Source organism: Aythya ferina (genome assembly GCF_964211825.1).
Source record: "Aythya ferina genome assembly, chromosome: 23".
Lineage (NCBI taxonomy): Eukaryota > Metazoa > Chordata > Aves > Anseriformes > Anatidae > Aythya > Aythya ferina.
The window spans coordinates 7,669,033-7,690,223 of NC_140321.1; the positions used below are offsets into that span (position 1 = coordinate 7,669,033).

At 44.6% G+C, this 21,191-nt stretch overlaps 1 protein-coding gene across 2 annotated transcripts in view; it reads left to right on the forward strand.

Annotated features, from left to right (window-relative positions):
• The first annotated feature begins 3,436 nt into the window (after positions 1-3,436).
• Positions 3,437-21,191, forward strand: part of IGF2BP1 (insulin like growth factor 2 mRNA binding protein 1) — a 30,203-nt gene continuing 12,448 nt past the window's right edge. The window contains exons 1-2 of one of the 2 annotated variants that reach the window (XM_084496083.1): positions 3,437-3,637; positions 4,680-4,740. In XM_084496083.1, the coding sequence (XP_084352209.1) occupies positions 3,463-3,637; positions 4,680-4,740 (236 nt within the window). In that variant the 5' untranslated portion in view covers positions 3,437-3,462. Of the gene's footprint in view, positions 3,638-4,679; positions 4,741-6,211; positions 6,339-21,191 lie in introns of those variants that run through there. The other variant, XM_084496084.1, reaches the window with a different exon arrangement.

The following is a 21,191-nucleotide window of genomic DNA, read 5'->3' on the forward strand; positions in this document are numbered from 1 at the left end:
AAAATAACAATATATTCTGTTCTATTTTACCACTAATCTGTCATAAAGGTTATTTCTATTTTAAATATTTTATTCCTCAGATCAACAACAATAACTCACCAGACTTCAGTAATTACACCCTTGCATTTGAAACCCACATTTCATTGAAATCCTAGTTGTATTATTTACCATCCAGTTTTAACCTTGTACCTTAAAAAAAATCCTGAAGCTGCAAAGTGGCAACAGTGATTATTTGGACTTACAGATAAATCGTAAAAAATGATTAAGAACATTTCTGCATGACTCAAAGATTTAAATCTTAAAGCAAAAAACAAACAAACAAACAAAAACAAAACAAAACAAAAACAAACAAACAAACAAACAAAAAAACCTATACCCCAAATCCAGCAACTTTTGCCCAAATTAGAATTTATGTATAAAATCATAAGCAACATTATGTTGATACCGAGTGTGGCTATACAAATGTGAAAATGCTTGTAAATTCGCACAAAGGAATCAAGTACTCTGAGTGATTTTTACAACTGCAAGAAAATCCTGGGGAAGGAAAAAAGGCCACACATGCTTTTAGAAGTGACTGTGCCTGGGTGAAAACTTGCTCAGCTCTTCCCTAGCTTCAGATATCCCACTGGATTTTTGTTGCAGATCCTGGTAGCATTTAAATCTGCAAGAGAAGAAAGGTTTCTCTTTTGAGATGATTTTGCAGAGCTTGTTTTGCCCTATCTCAGCTGGGGCAGGGGTGAATGCAGTTTGGGTTGGAGGGCAGCATTCTCCCTCATCTCTTGCCCAGGGATGAATGCAGCTCTATTACCCCCAAGCAGATCAATGATTTAGTCTCTGCTGTTTGCATTCTCTAAATACCTTGCATCTGGAATGCTCTACCAAGGCGAAGGAGTTTGACTGATAGCCTTCTTTTTTCAAATCTAAATTGAAGATTTCCCTCTTTGTTTCGATTTTTTTTTTTTTTAAAGTTGGTTTCTTTCATTTCATTATTTGAAAGGATTATGTTACATGGGGAAGGTTCTCTGTAAACCAGTAAAAGCAACAACAAAAGTATTCTAGTCAAGATTATAAATAGATCTGAAGCAGATAGTGGATCATTTATTTTAGCTGTATTTGTTTGTGATGTAACTGTGGAAGAAAGTGAATATTCCAGGTTTTCAGTCAGGCATGGCTTGAAGTGCAGTTTCCAAGCTGCATGAAATTTATTTCCAAATTTAATTTCTATATTCTTTTTACCTATGAATTTTGAGCATGGATTATTCATTGGTAGCTTCAGAAGCATGCACATGGACACGGCAGTTCTACAAAAACTCCTCTGGTGAGTTTGGTTTGGTACTTCCAGGAGAGCCAAGTAATGCAGCTGGAAGTATGGGAACCAAATTTCTCCTGGTGACCAGCACCTACATGTTTTTAAAGCAAAAATCCCAGCATAGTAGAATGGATCAGATACAGGAGGGAAAGCTAAGGACTCTTTGCTTTAAATTACTATTCCCCAGTTTTGTTATTATTCATTTTACTGAGTTTCCTAACTGGCTGTAGGACAGAGCACAGAAACGTCCTTGGGTATGTGCATCTATTTTTTAAGGTTTACTCAACTTCTGATTCTTGAATAACACCAAATTTATTTACTAACATATTCTCCACGTGGCTTTTCCCCAGCACTGCCGTGGGTGGCATACAAATAGTAATAATAAAAAGAAATGGTTAGAAATATAAAACAGCACAGCACATCTGCGTGGTACTGAGAGAACAACCAAAGAACCCGAGCGTGCTGCTAGTGCCGGTCCCCCCCCCCCGCGGCCTGGCCCCTCCGCGCGGCCACCCCGAAAGGCGGCGGGGGCGGGCGCGGGCGCGGTGCCCGCCGCGTGCCCGCGCAGAAGGCGCGGAGCCGCCCGAGATAAGCGCGCACGGAAAGCCCTGAGCCGAGCGTTTCTATCGATACCCCAAAAACTCGTGCGTTCGGAAATCATTTGTCTGTGTTTGTTGTTTCTTTATCGGGGGGACGGGGAGCGCGGGACCTTCGGCCCGGCGGGCAAGGCAGGCAGGAGCGCGTCCTGCTCGGGAGCGTTGCGTTTAATTGCAGGCGCGGAGGGGCCGGCCCGTGCCTCTACTTGCAGCGCGGCGGGAGGGAGGCGCCCTCCCCGCCCGGCAGCATCCCGGGCAGAGCCCCCGGTGCACCGGGTGTCCCCCGCCCGCCCCGTCGGGGGAGGCAGCGAGGCAGGAAGGCGGCCGGGTGGGTGAATGGGGGAGGGGGGTGTACTGCTATTTTCAACCCATCTCAAACCTAAATATAAAAAGTCTCCAGAAAAAAAAGCAGGCGCGGAGGGAAAGAGGCAGGGTCTCGGGAGGGGGGGTGTGTGCTCCACATAGGTCACTTGGCCGACAGGGCGCGCCCCCCGCCCGGCCCGGCCTCGTCCCCGTCGGGGATCGGACCTTCTCCATCGTGGGGCCCTTTTGTGCCGGGAGGAGCTCCCCTCCCGCCCCCCCCCCGAAGGCTTCCGCAGGGCTGCACATGAAGGGCTTAAAACAATACCGGGGACAATAGCCCCCCCGGGGGGCTCCCCTGTTCACCCGGCCGCGCCGGGCTGCCCCCGGGGGGCGGGAGGGCCATTCTTCCACAACCCCACTCCCCTGGCGCCAAGGGACCGCCCGGCCCCTTTGATGCAGAAGTTTTTTACACCCAGAAAAATCCCATTGAGGCACCGGAGAAGGCGTGGGGGAGGGGCGCGGTGGGGGAGGGGCGCGGTGGGGGCGGGGGGCTGTAGCAGATGGTAAAGTGCCTCCGACGGGACGGGCGGAGTTGGGGGGGACAAGGGATGGATGCGCTCCTCATTCCTCTAAGGGTGTGTGTGCGTGGAGGTAAATAGCGTAGTATTTAAATTAAAATAAATAATTAAGTGGAGGCTGCCCCCTCCCCCCCGGCCCCTCCCCCCGGGGGCCGGGCCCTCCCGCATCACCACGTGGCTTCCTCCAGCAAACATTTTCACTCATTTTCCAGGTCGGTTTTATTTAGAGGCGGTGCCCGGCTGCTGAGAGGCGTCCGGTGACACTCTAGTGCCACTCCACCGACTTGGGGGCCCCCAGAGCCGACGCCACCGCCTCCCTGCGCTCCGCCACCGCCCGCCGGAGCCGCCCGCCCCGCCGCCCCCTTCCCTGGGATCCCCTCAACAGTCGCCGCACCCCTCTCCAAAGACAAATCCGTCAAACCAACAAATCAAGCCGAACAAACAAAAACAAACAAACAAACCAAAAAAAGATAGAAAAAAAGGAGGGGGCTTAAAAAAAAAAAAAAAAAAAAAAAGGACTCACCGAGCCCCCGCCCCTGCTGTGGGGTGGCAGAGCGCGGCCGGAGTCCGACGGTGCGGACGCACGGTGGAGCCCCCCCGGCAGCCGCGCTCCGAGCCCCGGCGCGCCGCCGCCCGCCCGCCGCCCCCAGCCGCCGCCGCCCCGCCGGCAGCCACCATGAACAAGCTGTACATCGGGAACCTAAACGAGAACGTGACTCCGGCCGACTTGGAGAAAGTCTTCAACGACCACAAAATTTCCTTCACGGGGCAGTTCCTGGTCAAGTCCGGCTATGCCTTTGTGGACTGCCCCGATGAGCAGTGGGCCATGAAAGCCATCGAAACTTTTTCGGGTAAGCGGCGTTCTCTGGCCCTCTCTCCCCTCTCCGCTTTCACCTCCCCGGCGAACTGCGGGCACCCGCGGGGCTCAGCCCCCCGCCTGGGCCTCGCTCCCTGCGCAGCGGGGACTTGGGGGGGGGCCTCGAGCCCTCGCGCCCCGTCGGGGCTTGCATCGCGGCGCGGCGGGGGCAGACCCCGCTTTCCCTCCCAGGCGCTAGCGACGAACGGTGTGGGGGTGCGGAGCGGGGACCCCCGCAGACTCCTGCCCCGCGCCGCCCCCCCCGTCTCTGGGGGCGCCCCCCGGGGCAGCCGTGGCGGGGGCAGCGCGGCGCCTGTCCCGGCGGGGCTCGGCCTGGGGGTCCCGTCGCGACACGGGCGGTGGGCTGGGACTTTGGCCATTTTGATTTGAAACTGGGTTTCCTGGGGCATGTGATGCGTGGAATAGCGCGAAGGTCGCCATGCTGCTCGCAGACAGAAAAAAAGCTCCCCGGGAAACAGATAATTTCTAAAATTTTTGAATGTTTCCCCATGCCCGGGGCTCCTCCCGCTAGGCTCTTCCCATCGCTGCTCCCCTCTTCCCCTCCCTACCCAAAAATAAATAAATAAACGAACGGCAAAGAAAACCACCCCATTTTCAAAGAGAAATCCATTTCTGCCGTGGAGTTAACATTTCTAGCCTTTAAATGGGGAGGAAGATTTCTGCCTAGAGGAGTTCTGGAGGGATCAAACATACGGAATTAAATACAGACGAAGATTATTTTCTCAAAATACTATTCTTCATTTTCGTTTGGTCAAAGCAGACCAGTATGAACTAAGGAATTAAATATTCCTAAGGAAGACTGTCCAGACAGCTAACTCACCACTCCCTCCCGCTGCTTCCCATTTGAAGCCAGTCTTGTATTTGATAAAATGCACTTGTGAAGAAATCAGAAAATGTATTTTTGTGTGCTTTGTGGTATTTCAAATTAAATCAAAAGTTTCACGTGATAGAATGTTATCCAAAGCTTTTTGACCCCTTCACCCAGATTATAAAAACCAGACACATTTTGTTTTTAGGGAAAGTGGAGCTTCATGGAAAACAGCTAGAGATTGAACATTCAGTACCTAAAAAGCAAAGGTAATACAGTGTTTTATTTTTTTTTTTTCTGTTGGGGGGGGGGGGGAGGGGAGGGAATTGTAAGATACAGGAGGCAAAAAAAATATATATTCAAATATGTGCATGTGAAATTAGGTACGGTAGATATTTTACTTTAGGTATGTCCCCAGTGAGATAAGAAGGCAGTTTTGACGATAAGCGTTTGATTTCTTATATTTTTTTTAGCATTTGATTTCTTATCTTTTTTTTTTTTTTTTTTTAATAAAACTTTGTGATTAAGATTTTGTTTGTTTGTTTGTTTTAAAAAATGGTTAAACAATTATCCAGCAACTCACCCAAGGTGATGAGTGGCTGAGATGTTTTGGGTTGGGATTTTCAAACTTGTGGCACTGAAAGAATTTCCCAGCATTGCTCTTATCTTCCTCTGCAAAATGGGTGAAGTTTGTTGTTTTCTAACAGAATTGTAAAGTTTTTGTTTGATTGTTTTTCGTTTTAAAGCAAAATTTGCTGGGATTGATGGTGAAGACTTGAAAAGAAAAAATATGGGGTTTATTGCTCTTTGCCATGCTGGGGAGGGATTTAAACCCTGGCAAGTGCAGGGTGCTGGCCTTAGCTTCTGGCTACTGTCAGCTTTTCTTTTTGGGGCTGAAGCTGCATTTCTTCACATTCTCGGTCTACCTGTGAAATGGCTTCACGGGCCGCTGGCCTTGCCTAGTCTAGCCTCTCCATGTTCTTGGCCCTTTGTTGCGTGCTCGGCTCATGTGCAGGATGCCAAGCCTTAGAGCAGCTCTGAAGAGCTCAGAAACTGAGCTGCTGAGGGTGCTCAGAGTTCACGTTTTTGCAGGGGCCCCTCCATGGAGATGCTGCACCCCTCTCTGCTGGGTGAGTTCGTCCCAAACCCCAGTAGTCCACATTGGACCACGCAGCCTGATTCTCCCACGTGATGAGGCAGCTGCTTCAATGCCTGGGCACAGAAGGAGGTGGAAGAGCAAACTCTTCCTCCTGAAACTTGTGGGGCTCCCTCACCACTGAGAAACCCATCTTGGGACCCTATTTTAGGGCCCTGACCCCCTCAGGGGGCTGTGAAACTCTGCACTGATTCCTTCCTTGGAGGGGCCACTCTGCCCCCCTCAGTGGAACCACGAGTCCTGGAGGGCTGATCCCAAAGGCAAAAATCCATTTAACAATTTCCTATCCAAGGTTTTTTTTTTTGTAGCAAGACTCACCTCGTGGAAGGATGATCGATATTGCTCGTTACAGCACTCAGAGACTTGCTGTGGCTTAAATATCATTGAATGCAGGGGTGTTATTGGAAAGCCAATTACCCTATGAAGGGTAACATAATGACACTCAAAAAAAGGGGGAGGGGGCACACAGAGAGGGTCGCCTTCCCACCCTCCCACCCCCCTCTTCGTCTCCTAGTGCTCTCCTAGTGAATAATCAATAGGTTGTGGGGAGTGGAGCAGATTTCAGGGTATTTCCCAGCTCCCTTCTTCCCCCTCTGACTTTTCCTAAGAGCACTCCGGGAGAAATTCAATGGAAATGTAAATATTTCTTTGGTGGCTGTAATTCAAAGAAATACTGGTTGAAACTTTACAATAGGTGGAAGCAAACGGAAGGTTAGTTAGCACGGTTTAATGAGAACCAGGAGAAATGCAATTAATTATATTTTGTTGCTAAATCCCGGGGTGGGGGGGAGGGAGAGGGTGGCTTTTAATTTTATCCCCATAGCCCTTGTCTGTTGCCTTTAAAGATACAGGAGACATTTTTTGCTGTTGACTTTCCTCATGTGCTTTGCTTGAAATAACTTTGTTAGCCGAGATTTGGTTGTTCCTTGCTCAGTGATTGCCTGCTGCAATGGAGCAGTTGCTACAGTTACTTTGTCTTAGTTTTGGGAGGCAAGTTTGTATTTCTGGGTCAGCAAAGGCAACTTTGGCAGCAGCTCCTAGACTTTGCTGGTTGTTTGCCCCCAACTTCGGTGGTGTGTGATGTTATGGTGTATTTTGTTATCCTCCCCCTCTGCTCCTCATTCTGAATGAAGGCTGAAATGATGGGATGGACTGCCTCTGTTTTGAAGTTGGTGGCTTCCGCCCCCCCCTCCCCTTTTTTTTTTTTTAAGACTGGATTTTCCAGTTTAAAGGCACATACGATATGGTTAAAGTATGAGCAGTGAGGACAAAATCAGATGTTTTTGGTGTGATCTGAAAAACTGCCCCCCCATCCCCCAACCTGATATTATTTTTTCGAGTGTAAAAATGTGGGAAAACAAGTCATGATCTATGGTATGCTTCCCAGATAATTTATAAAAGAAAAGCTTGTCTTTGTGGTTGTTTCTTTTATTTGAAACTGCAAATACAAATGTTCAGAAAAACTGATCTGGGTACTTTTATAAATAAATGTGTTCAATGAGATTACATATTGTAAGGAAATCATTCTTGCTGGTGTATTTCCTTCATTAAATTCTCTCCCGTCCTTAACAGTGTTGCAGAAATTAATTTAAAAATAGAGAATTTGTTTATATGGCATTAGAAAGAGTGACTGGTGTGTAACTGCTCCAAAACTTACAGAAGAGTAAACTGATTTATAGCTGTTTAATTACAGTAAATTCTTCAAATAACACTTAGAGCTGGAAATTATCCTAATGATCATAGGAAACCATTTTGAAGAAAAACTTTAAAAGTAGTACTGTAAAGGAGAGCCATTGATGATAAACATAACATTTGGTTAAAACCCCTCAGTTTTAAAATTTGTTTAGACTTATTTTAACTATCTTGTTTTGGAGTTATTTTTCTGTAACTTTGCTGATGGAAAAAGTTGGGGAAACCTAAGAATATTTTTTTTAACCTGAAAATTTCTATGTGCTTTATTCCTCAGAAGGTTAAACAATAAGAAGTTTTAAAGTTCAATTTTCCAACTCAAGATTAAAAATCAGTTTGGGGGGCTGGAGCTCCAAAACTGAAAAGACCTCAGTAGATAGCATTAGAAGGAATGAATGAAGGAAGGAAGGAGGAGGGGCAAGGGGGAAAAAAAGTGAATCCATCAAGCAGACATTCCAAATATGAGGAATGTGGAAGTGAGTCGACCAGAGAGAATGAAACCAAGTAATTGGGGGAAAGAGGGAGTTTGGTTGATAACCGGCAGTAGACTTAAAACTAGAAGTTTTTGTGCAAGGTATTTTTATGTAGAGGTCATTCATAAACAACTCTTATTTAGAAGGGTCAGTGAGTTCCTGAGTAGAGGTGGGAATTATTAAATGTTGTTAATGACATGAAGATACAGTGTAGCACATGGCATCAGATAGGGAAATTCTGAAATTGCTGATTTTTAAGTCTTTGTTTAAAATTAATGTTTTTGCACTGGAGAAATACTTTGTGTGTGCATAATCATACAATAAATATTTTGTAATGAAATATTTTAATACTTGATAACAGCTACTATGTTTTCTTTGTTTATATTAATCAGAAAATGTGCCTTTTTCCCTCAGATCATTTGGATTCTGTGGACAAAATGAACTGAAAAAAAGTTTGGTAGTTTTTTCATGTAAAATAAAGACTGAATACTGAGACAAAAAAAATCCCCTTAGTCCATTTCTAAGGGCATTCTCTTCCTGTTACAACAGGTGTGCTTTACAAGTTATAGTATCATTACAAAATTAGCAATACCCTTGTACACAGCAGTGTTTGAAAATTGAAACACAGGATGAATGCTTTTTTCTGAGGATGTTTAATGTGATTTGATTTGTTACTACTTTTCTTGATTACCAAAAAGGGTAATAATACTGAGTTTCTCTATTTATTTTGAGTACCCATCTTTGAGTTGAACTCTGCAATACTGAATTTACACTGCTCAGAACTGTGATCATTTTGAAATTAATACATTTTAATATTTTCCAGCTGTAAAAAATAATTTGTCATTCAGTGATATATTAATAATTTGTAAGCAAATTTCATCAATTCAGTTTAAAACTGGGATAATTTGACTAATTTTAACAACTTGGGAGAATGATTGTATTTGACAATTTGCAGTTTGAAGTTAAAGAAATGCCTTTACATGCACTTCCCATTTTCCAAGTTGGACCAGTAACTGGGAAATAAGTACAAGAAACTGCAATATAACAATAAATTTTGTAGCCTCAAGTTTTGAACCAATGGAAGATGGATTTTGTTCTGTTCAGACGCCTGCTTCAGGTGTCTGATTTTTAAATTCAGAAGAAAATAATTAATTTGGTGGCAAAAATAAACTGACTGCTTTGGTGACAATTGCTAGATCTCAATCTGCTTCTCCAGTTTAATCTGCTTCTGTCTTTGTCTTTTAGGTTAAAAAACAAGCAAACAAACCACAGAGATATGGATAAGAGAAGTGGGGTTAAAGTACTCACTTTGAAAATTGAGACCTTTCATAATTAAAAATCTAGAAGGTCTCTTCCCTCTCCCCCAACCCAAGCTCCTAGAAATGTTAATGTTTTCCAAAGTTACCAGTAGGGTTTGGGAGAGTTCAGGAGGCTCAAGAGGCTGCTCAGGATGGCACAAGATTAGCCCAGAAGTATGAAACTCCAGCGTGGGGCAGGAGGAAATGTCTTCAGCGCCTTTTCCTTCTGGAGATGGCATTATTGACTTGAGCACATGCCTTTCCTCTTGTTTGCAAATTTGGTATTTCTGCCTACTTCAATGCAGCCAGAAATGATTTTTCTTGCTTCTCTTAATGATGCTACTGGTTTACAGCTTTCATGGCAGCTATAATACTCTAGAAATGGGGCCATACCTGTATGGCACAGGGAGAAGTGGGAGCTTAAAGCAATTGCACAGAGAAGCACCTGGGGGATGCCAGTGTCTACCCCTTCCCCAAAAGTGAGGAGGACAGCAGATGAGCAGGAGGAAACCCAAATAATTCAGGGGACCTAGAAATGGAGGTTGCAGGTTTCTTTTGAGGAAAAGGCATTTTGTAGAAGTTGCAGAGACATTTCTGGGGTTTTGATTCACCAGAGAGAGCACTTTCAGAAGTTTTAGGTGAAAACTCCCATTTTCAGCATGCCTGAAGGCATTTAGTAGGAGCTCAACCTTCACTTCAGCTAAATCACCGAATCCTGAGCAGTGTTAATGCACGCACCCAGCTGCATCTTTCAGTTTGTGTGTGAGGGGTTTCCCAGACACCAAACTGAGCTAAAATAAGGGATGGGGGGTTGGGGGACGGGGAGGAACAGCAGAATTATGAGTGCAAGATCCATCCATCCTCCTCACTGCAAGCTGATGGTGCTGCGCCTTTGTGCACCTTTAAATTCTTATTGTGGCCAGTGTGAAGTATTCAAATGTTGTGGAAGAATCCTTCAGTGAATACCTGCAGATATTTAAAAATGCACTTGCTCAGGGAAGGAAAACAACTAGCATGGGAGAAAAATGCCTCAGAGATGGGGGGAAATGTCCTGCAGCATTCTGCCTCTGCCTGGGATTGCTTTCACCTGCTCCAAGAAGTGTTGCAGAGGCAGTTGTGGGATAGTCCGCTCAGTGGGAAAGTTCTTCACTTTTTTTTTTTTTTTTTTTTTTTTTTTTTTTAAAAAAAAGAAGTTAGAAGCACAGACCTGGGCCAGCAGTATGTTTCTCTCCTCTCCAGTAATCTGTATTTTGTTTTATCCTGACTGCATTCCCAGGTCAACTGGTCATTACCTGCACGTGGGAATTTAGTTCAGAAATCTTTGCTGGACTTTACCTGACAATTGCCTGCTTATCCTAGATGTTGTGGGGTTGGGGGAAATTACAGAGGCCTCCTCTTTTCCTTGTTTCTGTAAGTGGTGCTGCGGGTGTGCATATGCTTCTCTTCTCTGTTGTGTGTTTTTTGTGATGTGCAAGCCATTCTACCTGAGCAGCTTCGAAACCTTTTTATCTGCAGATGGGATGGCTGGGAGAAACACTGAGGTTGGCCTGGGATACCTCCTGGGTTCCTTCCCACTCGAGTCATGCTGTGAACCTAGTGAAGATGTCTCAGACCAAAGCGGGCTGGAGGTTTTATACTGCTTGTGTATTGGTAACGCTCCTGGGAAACTGAAGTGCTTCTCTGTTGGAAAGTTAGTGTCAGGTGCTGTTTTAAGCTGTATTTCTTAAAACCAGAGTATGTATTCTTCTCACTGAATAGCTTACTGAACAGGAGTGGAAACCAATCTGCCATCTTTTTTATGTCCAGTGTCCATAGCACACTCTTGAAGATGCTGGAGAGGTCTTCATGATCCTAAGCATAAGGATTGAAAAGAAAAAATATGCTTTAATTGAAACCTGCTCAGTTTTCTCTTCTGGACGGAGGCAGCAATGAATGGGGCTTTCTGCAAAGGGTCTTGAAAGGGTTGCAGCCCTCTTCTGGCTTGATGCCACCATGCTGGCTCCTGCTGGCTCTTCCTGTAGGGGACAGTGCACAATCTTTCCATGTTTCCTGGGGTTTGGCTTAATTTTGAATATTGTGTGTGACACTGGCATGGCCTTGGCTTGTGGATAGGAGGTTTTGCAGGGTGTGTATGGTCTCTGTGGGTGGGTGCTGGCTCTCAGGAGCTGCAGGTTCTGTGCAGCAGCATTTTCTGGAGCAGGATTCTACCAGACTGCATTTCTGTAGTACTGTGGCTTCAAGGTGCCTGGGGTTATTCCAGTGGTCTGTGTGTGCTGTGGAGGGCTTCTGTGCTACTTGTGGTGCCTTTGGGAAACCATCGGCTACCACTCACCCTTCCCTGAGCTATTGCCTCTGGTCAAACCTTCTACAGCCCCTGCACTGGAGCTGCTCCTCAACATGGCTAATAAACCTGAAGAGCAGAGGACATTTCATTGATTCTTGCTCAAAGTGGGCCAGGACCTGGCAAAGCCTTGGCAGAGGGAGGCATTACTGAGGACAGTGCAAGAACAGTCAGGAGGGCACTATCAGGGCAGTAGCACAAGCACAAATGCACCACCTAGCCTGCTCTGACCTCCTGATGCCAAAGAGCAGGGGAGTGCAACCTTCCCAGCAGAAAAAGAAATAATAAACAAACATAAAAATCTGTCCATCTGTTCCTCTCAGAGGAGCCCTTGTGATCTGTCAGGAAATGGGTCATTTGTTTTATTGTAACTGACCCTTGGGAGCTCTGACATGGTCAGACCTGAAACTTCACACTTTTCTGGCTACCTTAATTGTCCGGTCCTTATGCAAGAAAACAGTTTAAAGACATAAAATGTAATCCACCTGCATCTGCAGCAGAACTGGGTCCACACTTTTTCAAGAGTAATACACCACATTGAGTTTACCATGCTATGAGCACAGTATGACTAATAAAAGTAGCAGCAACCTCATGCACCAGGAACCACTCCAAGCTGACAAGGCTCCATGCAGAGCACAGCAAGATGCAAATCCTGCACCATCCAGGGGTAACTGTGAAGTGTAAACAGCACTTGAGGTTACAGTGAAACTGATGTGCACAAAAAGGAGAAAGTTTGATTCTGATGCATGTCCTGTAGCAGGTTCCTTTCATAATGTAGAAAGTGTAGCTCTTAAGGGAACAAACTCTCATAGTGGAGTATAAAATGGGGGAATGAGGATCTTGAACCAAATAAAAGGAGATGGGGAAAAATGTACTCAGAGCCAGATTTTTCAAGTTGTACTTAATCATCTAAATAAAAGCAATGTTTTCAGATGTGATTAGCACCTGATATGCTGAGTACTCTTGAAAAATCTGACTGGTGTGGTTTCTTCTTCTTTTATTATTGAGATTTTGATCCCCTAGCTCTGCCAGATGATGCCTGGGAGGTTTAAGCAGTGACTGTCCCACCAGGTCCTGTGTCTTCAGCCCCTGATGCTGCCCCAAAGCATCTGAGGTGGGGGATGAATGCCATCCATGCAGGCTATCAAATCCGGAAGTTACTTGTCCCCATGCTTTTGTGCTTCTAGCTGTGTTGAGAACAATTACATATAGTGCTTGTGCTGAAAAGCTTTCTAACTGGGAATTTCAGTAGCATGGTTTCTTCTGGTGAATGTGCATTGAAAAGAAATCTGGATTTGTGGATTAAATGCAAAATAAGGGACACTAAGTTGTTGCACAGGGAGGTGGGGATGATTGTCCCTTCTAGCTCTCAATTTTCTCTGACATGTCACCTGCAAAGCGTTGTCTTTCCTTAAACTCTTTCATGAATCAAGGCTGTGGGATCAAACATCCTGAATAGGTTGCATACAGAGAACTACCTGCAGATAAATGATACCTATATTGTAATATCACAAACAATAAGCAGCTTTTACCTGAGATGTTGGGAAACACTGTATCCTCAAGATGAAATGACCTCTTGAGTGACCTCTGCTGTTCTGCCTTATATCCAGGACTGTCAATCTTATCCAAATTATTCCTTGTTTAATATTGGTCATGTCCAAGCAGGCTTGATCACTGGAGTGGGTAGTAGTCATGTGTACAAGCGTTTATATAAATATATGTGAGAATGTATGTTTTCTTTGCTATGAAGATGCTAGCTTGTGTTTTGTGATCTCCTGTCCTTCAAGCCTCTGGCATAAAAGTGTATACAAATTGGTCAAATGAGCAAAGAATAAAAGAAATTTGTTATCTCCACTATACGGAAGAAGATGTGGCTTCTATACTCTTTTTATGGAGTTGTTTGTTAGGGTGTAATTTCATGGAAAGCCATGAACCTCACATAAATTTTATGCTTTTAGGCTCTTATTCACAAGTCTCCTAAGGACATGCTTTTTAAAAGGGAAGTCATCCTTTTGAAGTTAATGGGGCTGCCTCAATGTTAAAATGAGGCACATGCTGAATTTGAGCCTAAGTATACAACTTTATATAGTCATTGTTTAGCATTCAGTTACAGCTGAACTAATAACAAATTTCTCTGACATCTGTAGCCTATTCTTGATTATGGCAAAGATGCAAAGTAGCTGTGACTTTTGTATTTGATACTTGTTGTGGAGAGTGAATTTCTGCAATTTCTTTAAAACTATGGCTTAAATGAAGACTTTGCATCAATGAGTTTTTATCTGTCCTGTGATATTGTTTCTGTGCCTTACTGGTTGCACATGCCTGCATGCCTGGCATGAATATTTGCACAGTGCAAATATTTAGTTTATTTGGGGAAACTTTAGTTTCCCCAAAGTTGTTCATACAACTTCAAAAGCTACTCTCTGCTGCTGTTTGTACCAGTAAAACCTGGCTTGTGAATGTTTATGGGAGGCAGACAGTAGAGAGGGCATGAACATGTAGGGATTTCACTTAGGAAAAAATCCAGATCAGATATTCAGACAGCTTTGTGCTGGATTCCCCTAACTGTGCAATGAATTTATTTGGTGTATGTGTCAGTTTGGCTTTTAATGGTGTCTATGCCAAAGTAGTACTGGTGGGCTTTAAATGGCTTTGCTTAGGCACCCCTGTAATAAGATGAATAGCAATCAAGTAGAATAGCTTTATTTTTGCTGTTTTCAGCTCTTGCTCTGTCCTACCCAAGCTTCAGATTTTTCCTTTTCTCCTCTTAATCCTGACACTCTTGCTGTAAAAACAAAAACAAAAACAAACAAAACAACATCAACAACAAAAACAAACAAACAAACAAAAAAAACAGGACTAACAAATATAAGATGTAAACTTTCCAGATAGGGAAAGCCATTTCTTCTGCTGAAGAAGTTCTTCTTCCAGCTTTGGGAGAAGTAAGAAGCCAGAGTGGTTTAACCATCCTGTTGTGTAACCTTCTCCCAAACCATTTAGATACCTAAGGAGTAGCCACAGCAAAAAACTAGAACATGGCCACATCCATGTAGACTCTGTGGGTGACTCTGGCTTCTCTGTGAGTTTATTGGCATCTTTTCTCCTGCTCCCAAAGGGTGATTTTTGTGGGCTCTGCATGGGAAATCCTGTTTTTTAGTGAGAACCCTAGATCATGTTTTCTTGGAAAAGTTTTGCTTTGCTCTCACCTTCTTTCTGAAGAGGAAATACAAGAGAAAGGGAGTCTGGCTTCAACTAGATTTGGTGAAGAATTCTCCTGTTTAAAATTTATGTTGGAAATGCAGGAAAAGAAGTCCCACTTTTACTTTTTCATGTCAGTTTGTTTCTTCTCTTTACCTTCCCTTAGAAAGAACAGAAGCATTTTGCTTTCACTTGTCAGTGGAAAAAAGTCACGCTTTTAACCCAGCTCATGATCAACCATAGTCTCAACCTGCTCTCACATTTCTGTCTTCCTTGCTTGTCTGATCCCTGTACACAGACCCGTGAAAGCTCGAAGGGGCTTCGGGAACTTCTCACCAGTCTGTGTCAAACTTCATGTCTGATGTGATGGGGGATGCCATGAGGGATGCTCACAGCTGTTTTGCCCTCTACAGGCTGTTGGAGGTCTGAAAAAAACCACACCACCTCATCAGCCAAACTGGGAGGACTGGCAGGCCTGAGTATGGCATCACAGGTTTTAACTTGAGTTTTGGTAAAAGATTCTCCACCCTTGAGTTAAGTTCATAAGATAGTATAATCTGTGTTGTAACTTCTGGATTCTCACTAGACTCCCTTGACAAGTTCACTTTGATCTTTGAGAGCTTGTCTGCGTGCAGTCATTACACTAGTTTAACCTGATTTAGCTTGAAAACAGATTCAGTGCCATTGGCACAGAGCCATGCATGGAGACTCTTATTGATTTTTGTTGCAGCTTTCTCTGACAAATCTGTACCTGCCAGCATGAGGGATACAGAGCTGTGCCCCCCTCAGGGAGTATGGCGAAGTGAAACATCAACTCCTGCTGTACTGCCACAACCCTCAAACCTGCACACCCCTGTGCTGCCTTTTCTGCCTTCCTCATCTTCCTTGTGGCACAGACCTACGTCAGAAATACCTCCAAGTTCTCATGTAATTTTGCTTCCTCTTCCTTTCTTGCATGGTCCTGGTGTGTGCTTAAGCATCTGAAGTTATGAGGAGCCTGAATCTTTGCAGCTCCCCCTAGTTGCAAAAAAATAGCTCAAAGTACTCTGAGCCTGCAGTGTTTGTAAGATCTCTCCAGTAACAGACCAATACCCCACTGTCCTTGGTGGACTGGAAGCAAAGGAAAAAAAAAAGTTGGCCATGGCCACTTTCTCTGAGCAAAACTACATGAAACAGGAGTGACAACTGTCAATCACCTGGTAAAGATGCTTAAATATAAAGAAATTAAAATGGTCTGAGACCCACCATAGAGCATGTATTGATGGGGTTTGGTGTTTCCACTGATGTCGGCTGCATGGGGGCTGCGCTTGGCTGCATTGCAATGTTTGTACTCAAAGTGAAGCAGCCTCAAGTCCACAGCACCATTAGAGCCACTGGAAAACAGTTAGGCAGCATGTCCTGTTCAGTTTTGGAGCTGGGTTGCCAGTTGTGGGCGCTTACCAAATTTAGCTGGGCTTGGCTTTGGGTCATGTTCATAGCATCAGAAATAGCTTTTCAAAAAATGGCAACTTGCCAGCAAATTAGAATTGGAAGATAATGGATGCATTGTATAAAACTCATCCATCTTTTCTCTCTATTACTTACTGTTAAACTTGTCCTGTCTGCAGATACTTGATGTATTGATTTGGCAAGGACTAACCCCAGAAGTCTCGGGGACGATTAGAATCTTCTTCTGGGTGCGTAGAATATAAAGGTTTTTGAGATTTCTTGCATCTTTTGAAGCATGAGGTGTTGACTCCTCTCAAAGATTGACACTTAGTTGGGTGGACATGGCATGTGCTTCATGCCAACACCATCTACCTGGGATCAGTGGGGAAAATGGAAAGGTAGCACAGCAACTTTGTAGAGGAGGGAATTTTAGTGTGTGTGTTGTTGTTGTTGTTGTTGTTTTTTGTTTGTTTGTTTGTTTTCAGCACTGGTCATCAACCAGTTCTTCCCCTGCCTGAGATTCAGCAGTTCTTTAAAAAAAAACAGGAATGAGTTCTTTTGGTCTTTCAGAAGCATGTTTGTGGACAACTTCTCATTCTTAGCAGCTCTCTGAAAAATCATGTCAATTATTAGGTATGATTCTCTGTGTATAAAGCAGTTCCAAAAAAGAGCTAATGGGGAGAAACCAATTAAACAGATTTATTAGTCCAGGATCAAATTCTGTTTGCCAAGATGATTGATGGAAAGGTTTATCATGTTCTGCTTGCTTGTCAGAGATAACTACCAGCCAGGGCAAGTTGGTCTGTATGATATTTGTGCATGGAGGATGCATATGCATTTCTCCAAAATCCCATGGCAGGTTCACTTCTGTGTTTCTACAAGAAGCTGATTGCCTTTGACTTCCCAAAAGCACGATCTCAGAGAGGCGTTTTGGATCATTTCTGTTGGCCTCATTAGTAAATCTTTAAGGAATGAACCAGGCTTTCTCTCTGCCTTTTATTATTTTTTGTTACTGCTGTTTTAATGCTGTCATATGTATTTGCATATTTCTTTCTCGACCTCCTCTTCCTCTTATTCCATCCCCAAATCTCTCTCTCTAGTTAGCCACCCTGCAGCTCTGGCTTTGCTCTTGCACACACAGCTGGAACTCTCATCTCTTGCCTTAGCTGGGATCCCCAGCTAACAGCAATCACTGGCCTCAGAGTTTTTGCCACCATGTGGTTTATGGATACGTTATTGCTTTGTGAGGTTTTAGGATATGAGGACAAGCAAGTCACTGGAGTTGGAAAGAAGCAAGATAGTGGCTCAAAATAACACAAGATGGTTTTAGAAAAAAGGGTGTGATAAGAGAGGTGTGTATTGTGATGAGGGATGTTGCAGTAATTTTGCTTCAATGATTACATTAAATTAAGGTCTGGGAGAAGGTGTTGCACGCATGGAGACGGTTCTCCTTTTGCTCTGTGGGTGTGTGTATGACTGTGCCTCACCTGTCCCACTTCACAGTCCAGGTCATGGTCCAAGTCCACCTCAGTTAGCAACTCCAGCAGTGAAGCCAGGCTTTGAAGCAAGGGACACAAATGTGCATACGGGAACCCTAGTGATGCTGCTACTGGGAGATCTGTGGTGGAGAGCAGCACAGCCAGGACAGGGCAGTGATGACCTTAACTCTGGCAGAAAAAATCAATATTGTGGAAAAAATGCCCTTAATTTGGGAGTCTCCCAACACTCCCACCCCCCACCTCCCCACCCCCCGCTCCAAACCAGATCTGCATTTTCTTTTTAGCTCGTGCTTCAGTTTAATACACTTAATGTTTCATCTTGATGTTAATGCACAAAGCAAATACAGTACCTCTTAATCTCAGAGCTCTGAATTTAGGCTTTTCGCAAGCTCAAGGGAGGACTTTCCTCTGGTTCCTTCCCATGCCCACATTCCTACCAAATCACAGAGGCTATGAAAATTAAACCTGGACCTCCTGCACCTCTGAGAGGTTTAGATTCAGGGAAAAAAAAAAAAAAAATCAAATATCAGCCTCTGGGTAAGTATGTCTCAAACTTTAGTGATTCTGCTTCCAAGTAAGGAATGTGGATCTCTAGGCTTGCTTCAGCACCATCTAGTGAGTTTGTTTTTCTCTTTCCTTGCTGATGTGTGCCTCGTCTCTCTGGGAAGTCCATGTGTCAGTGGGTTCACTAGTACAAGAACTGACTGGCATGTGGGGAAGCTGAGAGCCATGTTCGATTGCAGGGTGAAGCAGAAGGTAATAGGCAAATTGGCTGAAGCCTGGAGGCTGATTCCACCTGAGTGGGTGGACAGCTCCTGTGGTGCCATGTTGTGCTCAAAGGCATGATAGAGACCTGCTGTGGTCTTTGAGCAGGTACCTCCTTTTCTGTGCTTTTGTTTCCTTGTCAGTGAAGTGAGTATAGGGATAATATTCGTGTCTCACAACTACAACTTTTCTTTGAGTCCCTTGGCAACATTTGTGTCTTAGCAACCACATTTTCCTATTTAAAAATGTTTAAAATGTTAAAAAAACAACAACACATTAAGCACAGGATTAAGTGTTTTCCTGAATCAAAACTTAACTAGATAAATGAAATGCTGTTAATTGAATCAGGGATGCACTGTGTTTTCAACCCCCAAATTTGCATAACATTTCCATTTGATTGAAAAGCCCTCATTAATGCTGTTCAGTTCTAGTAGGTTCTCCCGGTGTCTCTGTCTTTGGCCATTCTCTTGCCTTTAGGAGTTCCAGAAATGGTTTCAGTGGGAGATGGTCACACTTGGTTGGTGTTCAAGGCTGTGAAGAGCCTAGAGCCTGGCTATACTTTGCTTGAGTTGCTTGGTCCCTCAGTGCTATCGTGCCCTTAGTCACCTTTGCTTTGAGAAATATGTGGTAAGGTATAGAGAAGATCCATGAGACATCGGATGTAAGGGAGATGCTGTAGCCAGTATCACACAGAAGCCATGTCTGTTGCATGTGCAGCTCTGGTGTGTCTGCGTAGCTCAACCCACCGTTACTGGCACTGTGATACAGACAGAGGGAGGAGAGAGCATCAGGTACTGTGGCAGGGGGGTGAGAACTAGATGATCTTTACAGTCCCTTCCAACCTAAACCGTTCTATGGAAAGCAGCTTTCCTGGATGTTCACTGCCACACTGGTCAGGTGCCACCTCCGAGTGCTTGTCCCAGGACAGCCCTGTGCTTCAGTGTGACCTGCCACAGACCCTGCACTGGCACCCACCTCGTCGGTGCATGGCATCAGCATGATAGGACTCCTCCATACACTCCCCACACCAAACCCTCCAGTTGCCTCCTGCAATGCTCAGGGCTAAATCACATTGGAAAACAACCCAAATCCCTCGGTAGTGTCCCTGTCTGCATCACAAAGGTCCATGTGCTGTGAGGGGGGAAAGAGGTGCGTCTGCAGGTTCAGGTGGGGAGATGAAGGTTTTATTCTAACTCCTGCTGCTGACCTGCTGTGTGAGTGCAATGATGCTCCTCTCCAAACATCCATCTCTTCCCCTTTTGAGGGAGAGACTGTCTGCCTCATCTCGGTTGGAGCATGTGGTCAAAAGTTTATTGGGAGGAGGCGGAAGCAAGTGTCACTGCATCTCCTTGCTGAAAATACATGCACCTGTGCTGGCAATGCAGCAAGGAGCAGCTCTGTCCCTGAAAGCATCCTCATGAAAATACCACACGAAGCTCATGCAAAAGTGAAGGGAAACTTTGAGCAAGAAAAGGTTGTACCAATTCTGCTTTGCCATCGTTTGCAGCAGCCAGCCTCATCCTCCTGCTGGCGCCCAGCCAGGCTGCCTGCTTGTAACTAGCTAGTGCCCTTTTCTTGGGTCACTGCCACTACTGCTGTGCCAGTCCACTCCAGGGGAATTGCAAGCAAATTCTTAATTAAGTGGGAGGCTCTGGCCACCCTCTTGAATGCCAAGGGAGATCCCGACAGCTGAATCTGCACTGGGATATTTCCCAGTGAAATTTAAAAACAAACAAACCCATCTAATTTTGGATTGTTAACAATGATTCTGCCTGTGGTGTGATCAGGGTTTTCTGTGAAGGATGCAGTGGATACCAGCACTATGTGCTGAGTGGGATGTGCTGCCTGTAGTAGAGATGCTGTGCAACTCAAGAGTGCAGCTGCTGCTGTGGCACTGACAGCCAGCAACAGTGTGAGTAGGAGGGCTTTGGGTGTGTTAAAAACAGAGCATGGTTTCCACCTGGTTTCAGGGCTGTCAGAGAACAGCAGTGGGTATTTTCTGAATGAACAGAGCTCTTGTTTTGCTGCCACTTCTTCAAAAAAAATATCTGCATTATTTTGTCCATTCTGGAAAAGTGGTTGCTGCTAATCCACTTGTTCTTGAACCATGCAGTCTGTCCAGGTGCTGTATTGATAGGCACATTATGAGAGGGCAAAAAATCTCTGTGGTACTGGATATTTCAGAATAGTCCATACCTTTTCTGGACAATGCAGGTTGCTTCATGGCACTTTGCTCCATCTCTTCACTTTTGTGCCCCTGTGAAGTTTAATCTGGTAGTGTGTTCCGCTCTTTAAAGAGAGACAGTTGAAGGAAAAACCCAGGGAAGACTTTGACAGAGTACCTCATGATGTTCAGGAGTCACAAATACTAACCCAACTCCATAATATGGAACCATCTTAGCCTCCTGTTACAGCCTGGTTGTATCAGGATGGGTTTTTATTTTTCTAGTGAGCCCTGTCCACAGCTCATGAGGATTTGTGGAAAGCATCAAGCTTTTCTGTTTGTGATTTCAAAGGTCTTGGTCTGCCTCCTGATTCCTCAAGAGAGCCAGGACATCTGTACTAGGCTGCCAGGCAGCTTTGCGTGTTTTTGAGGGCTGAAGAACTGACATAGTTGAATGCTAAAATCCCATTATCACAAATAGCAATATAGGCATGAAGCAGGAGGACGGTGACACTGGGATCCCTTCCTGGGACTCACATTTCCTCTCCCCTTAGAGCCCTACAACTCTTCACCCTCATCTTTCCTTCCCCCATTTTTTCCCTTTTCCTTTTTTATTTAATTATTATTTTCGTTATTTAAAAAGCTACCAGCGCATGGACAGGAACTGGCCAGACTTGCAAATAGACATTTTTACCAGGTGGTTTGCTCT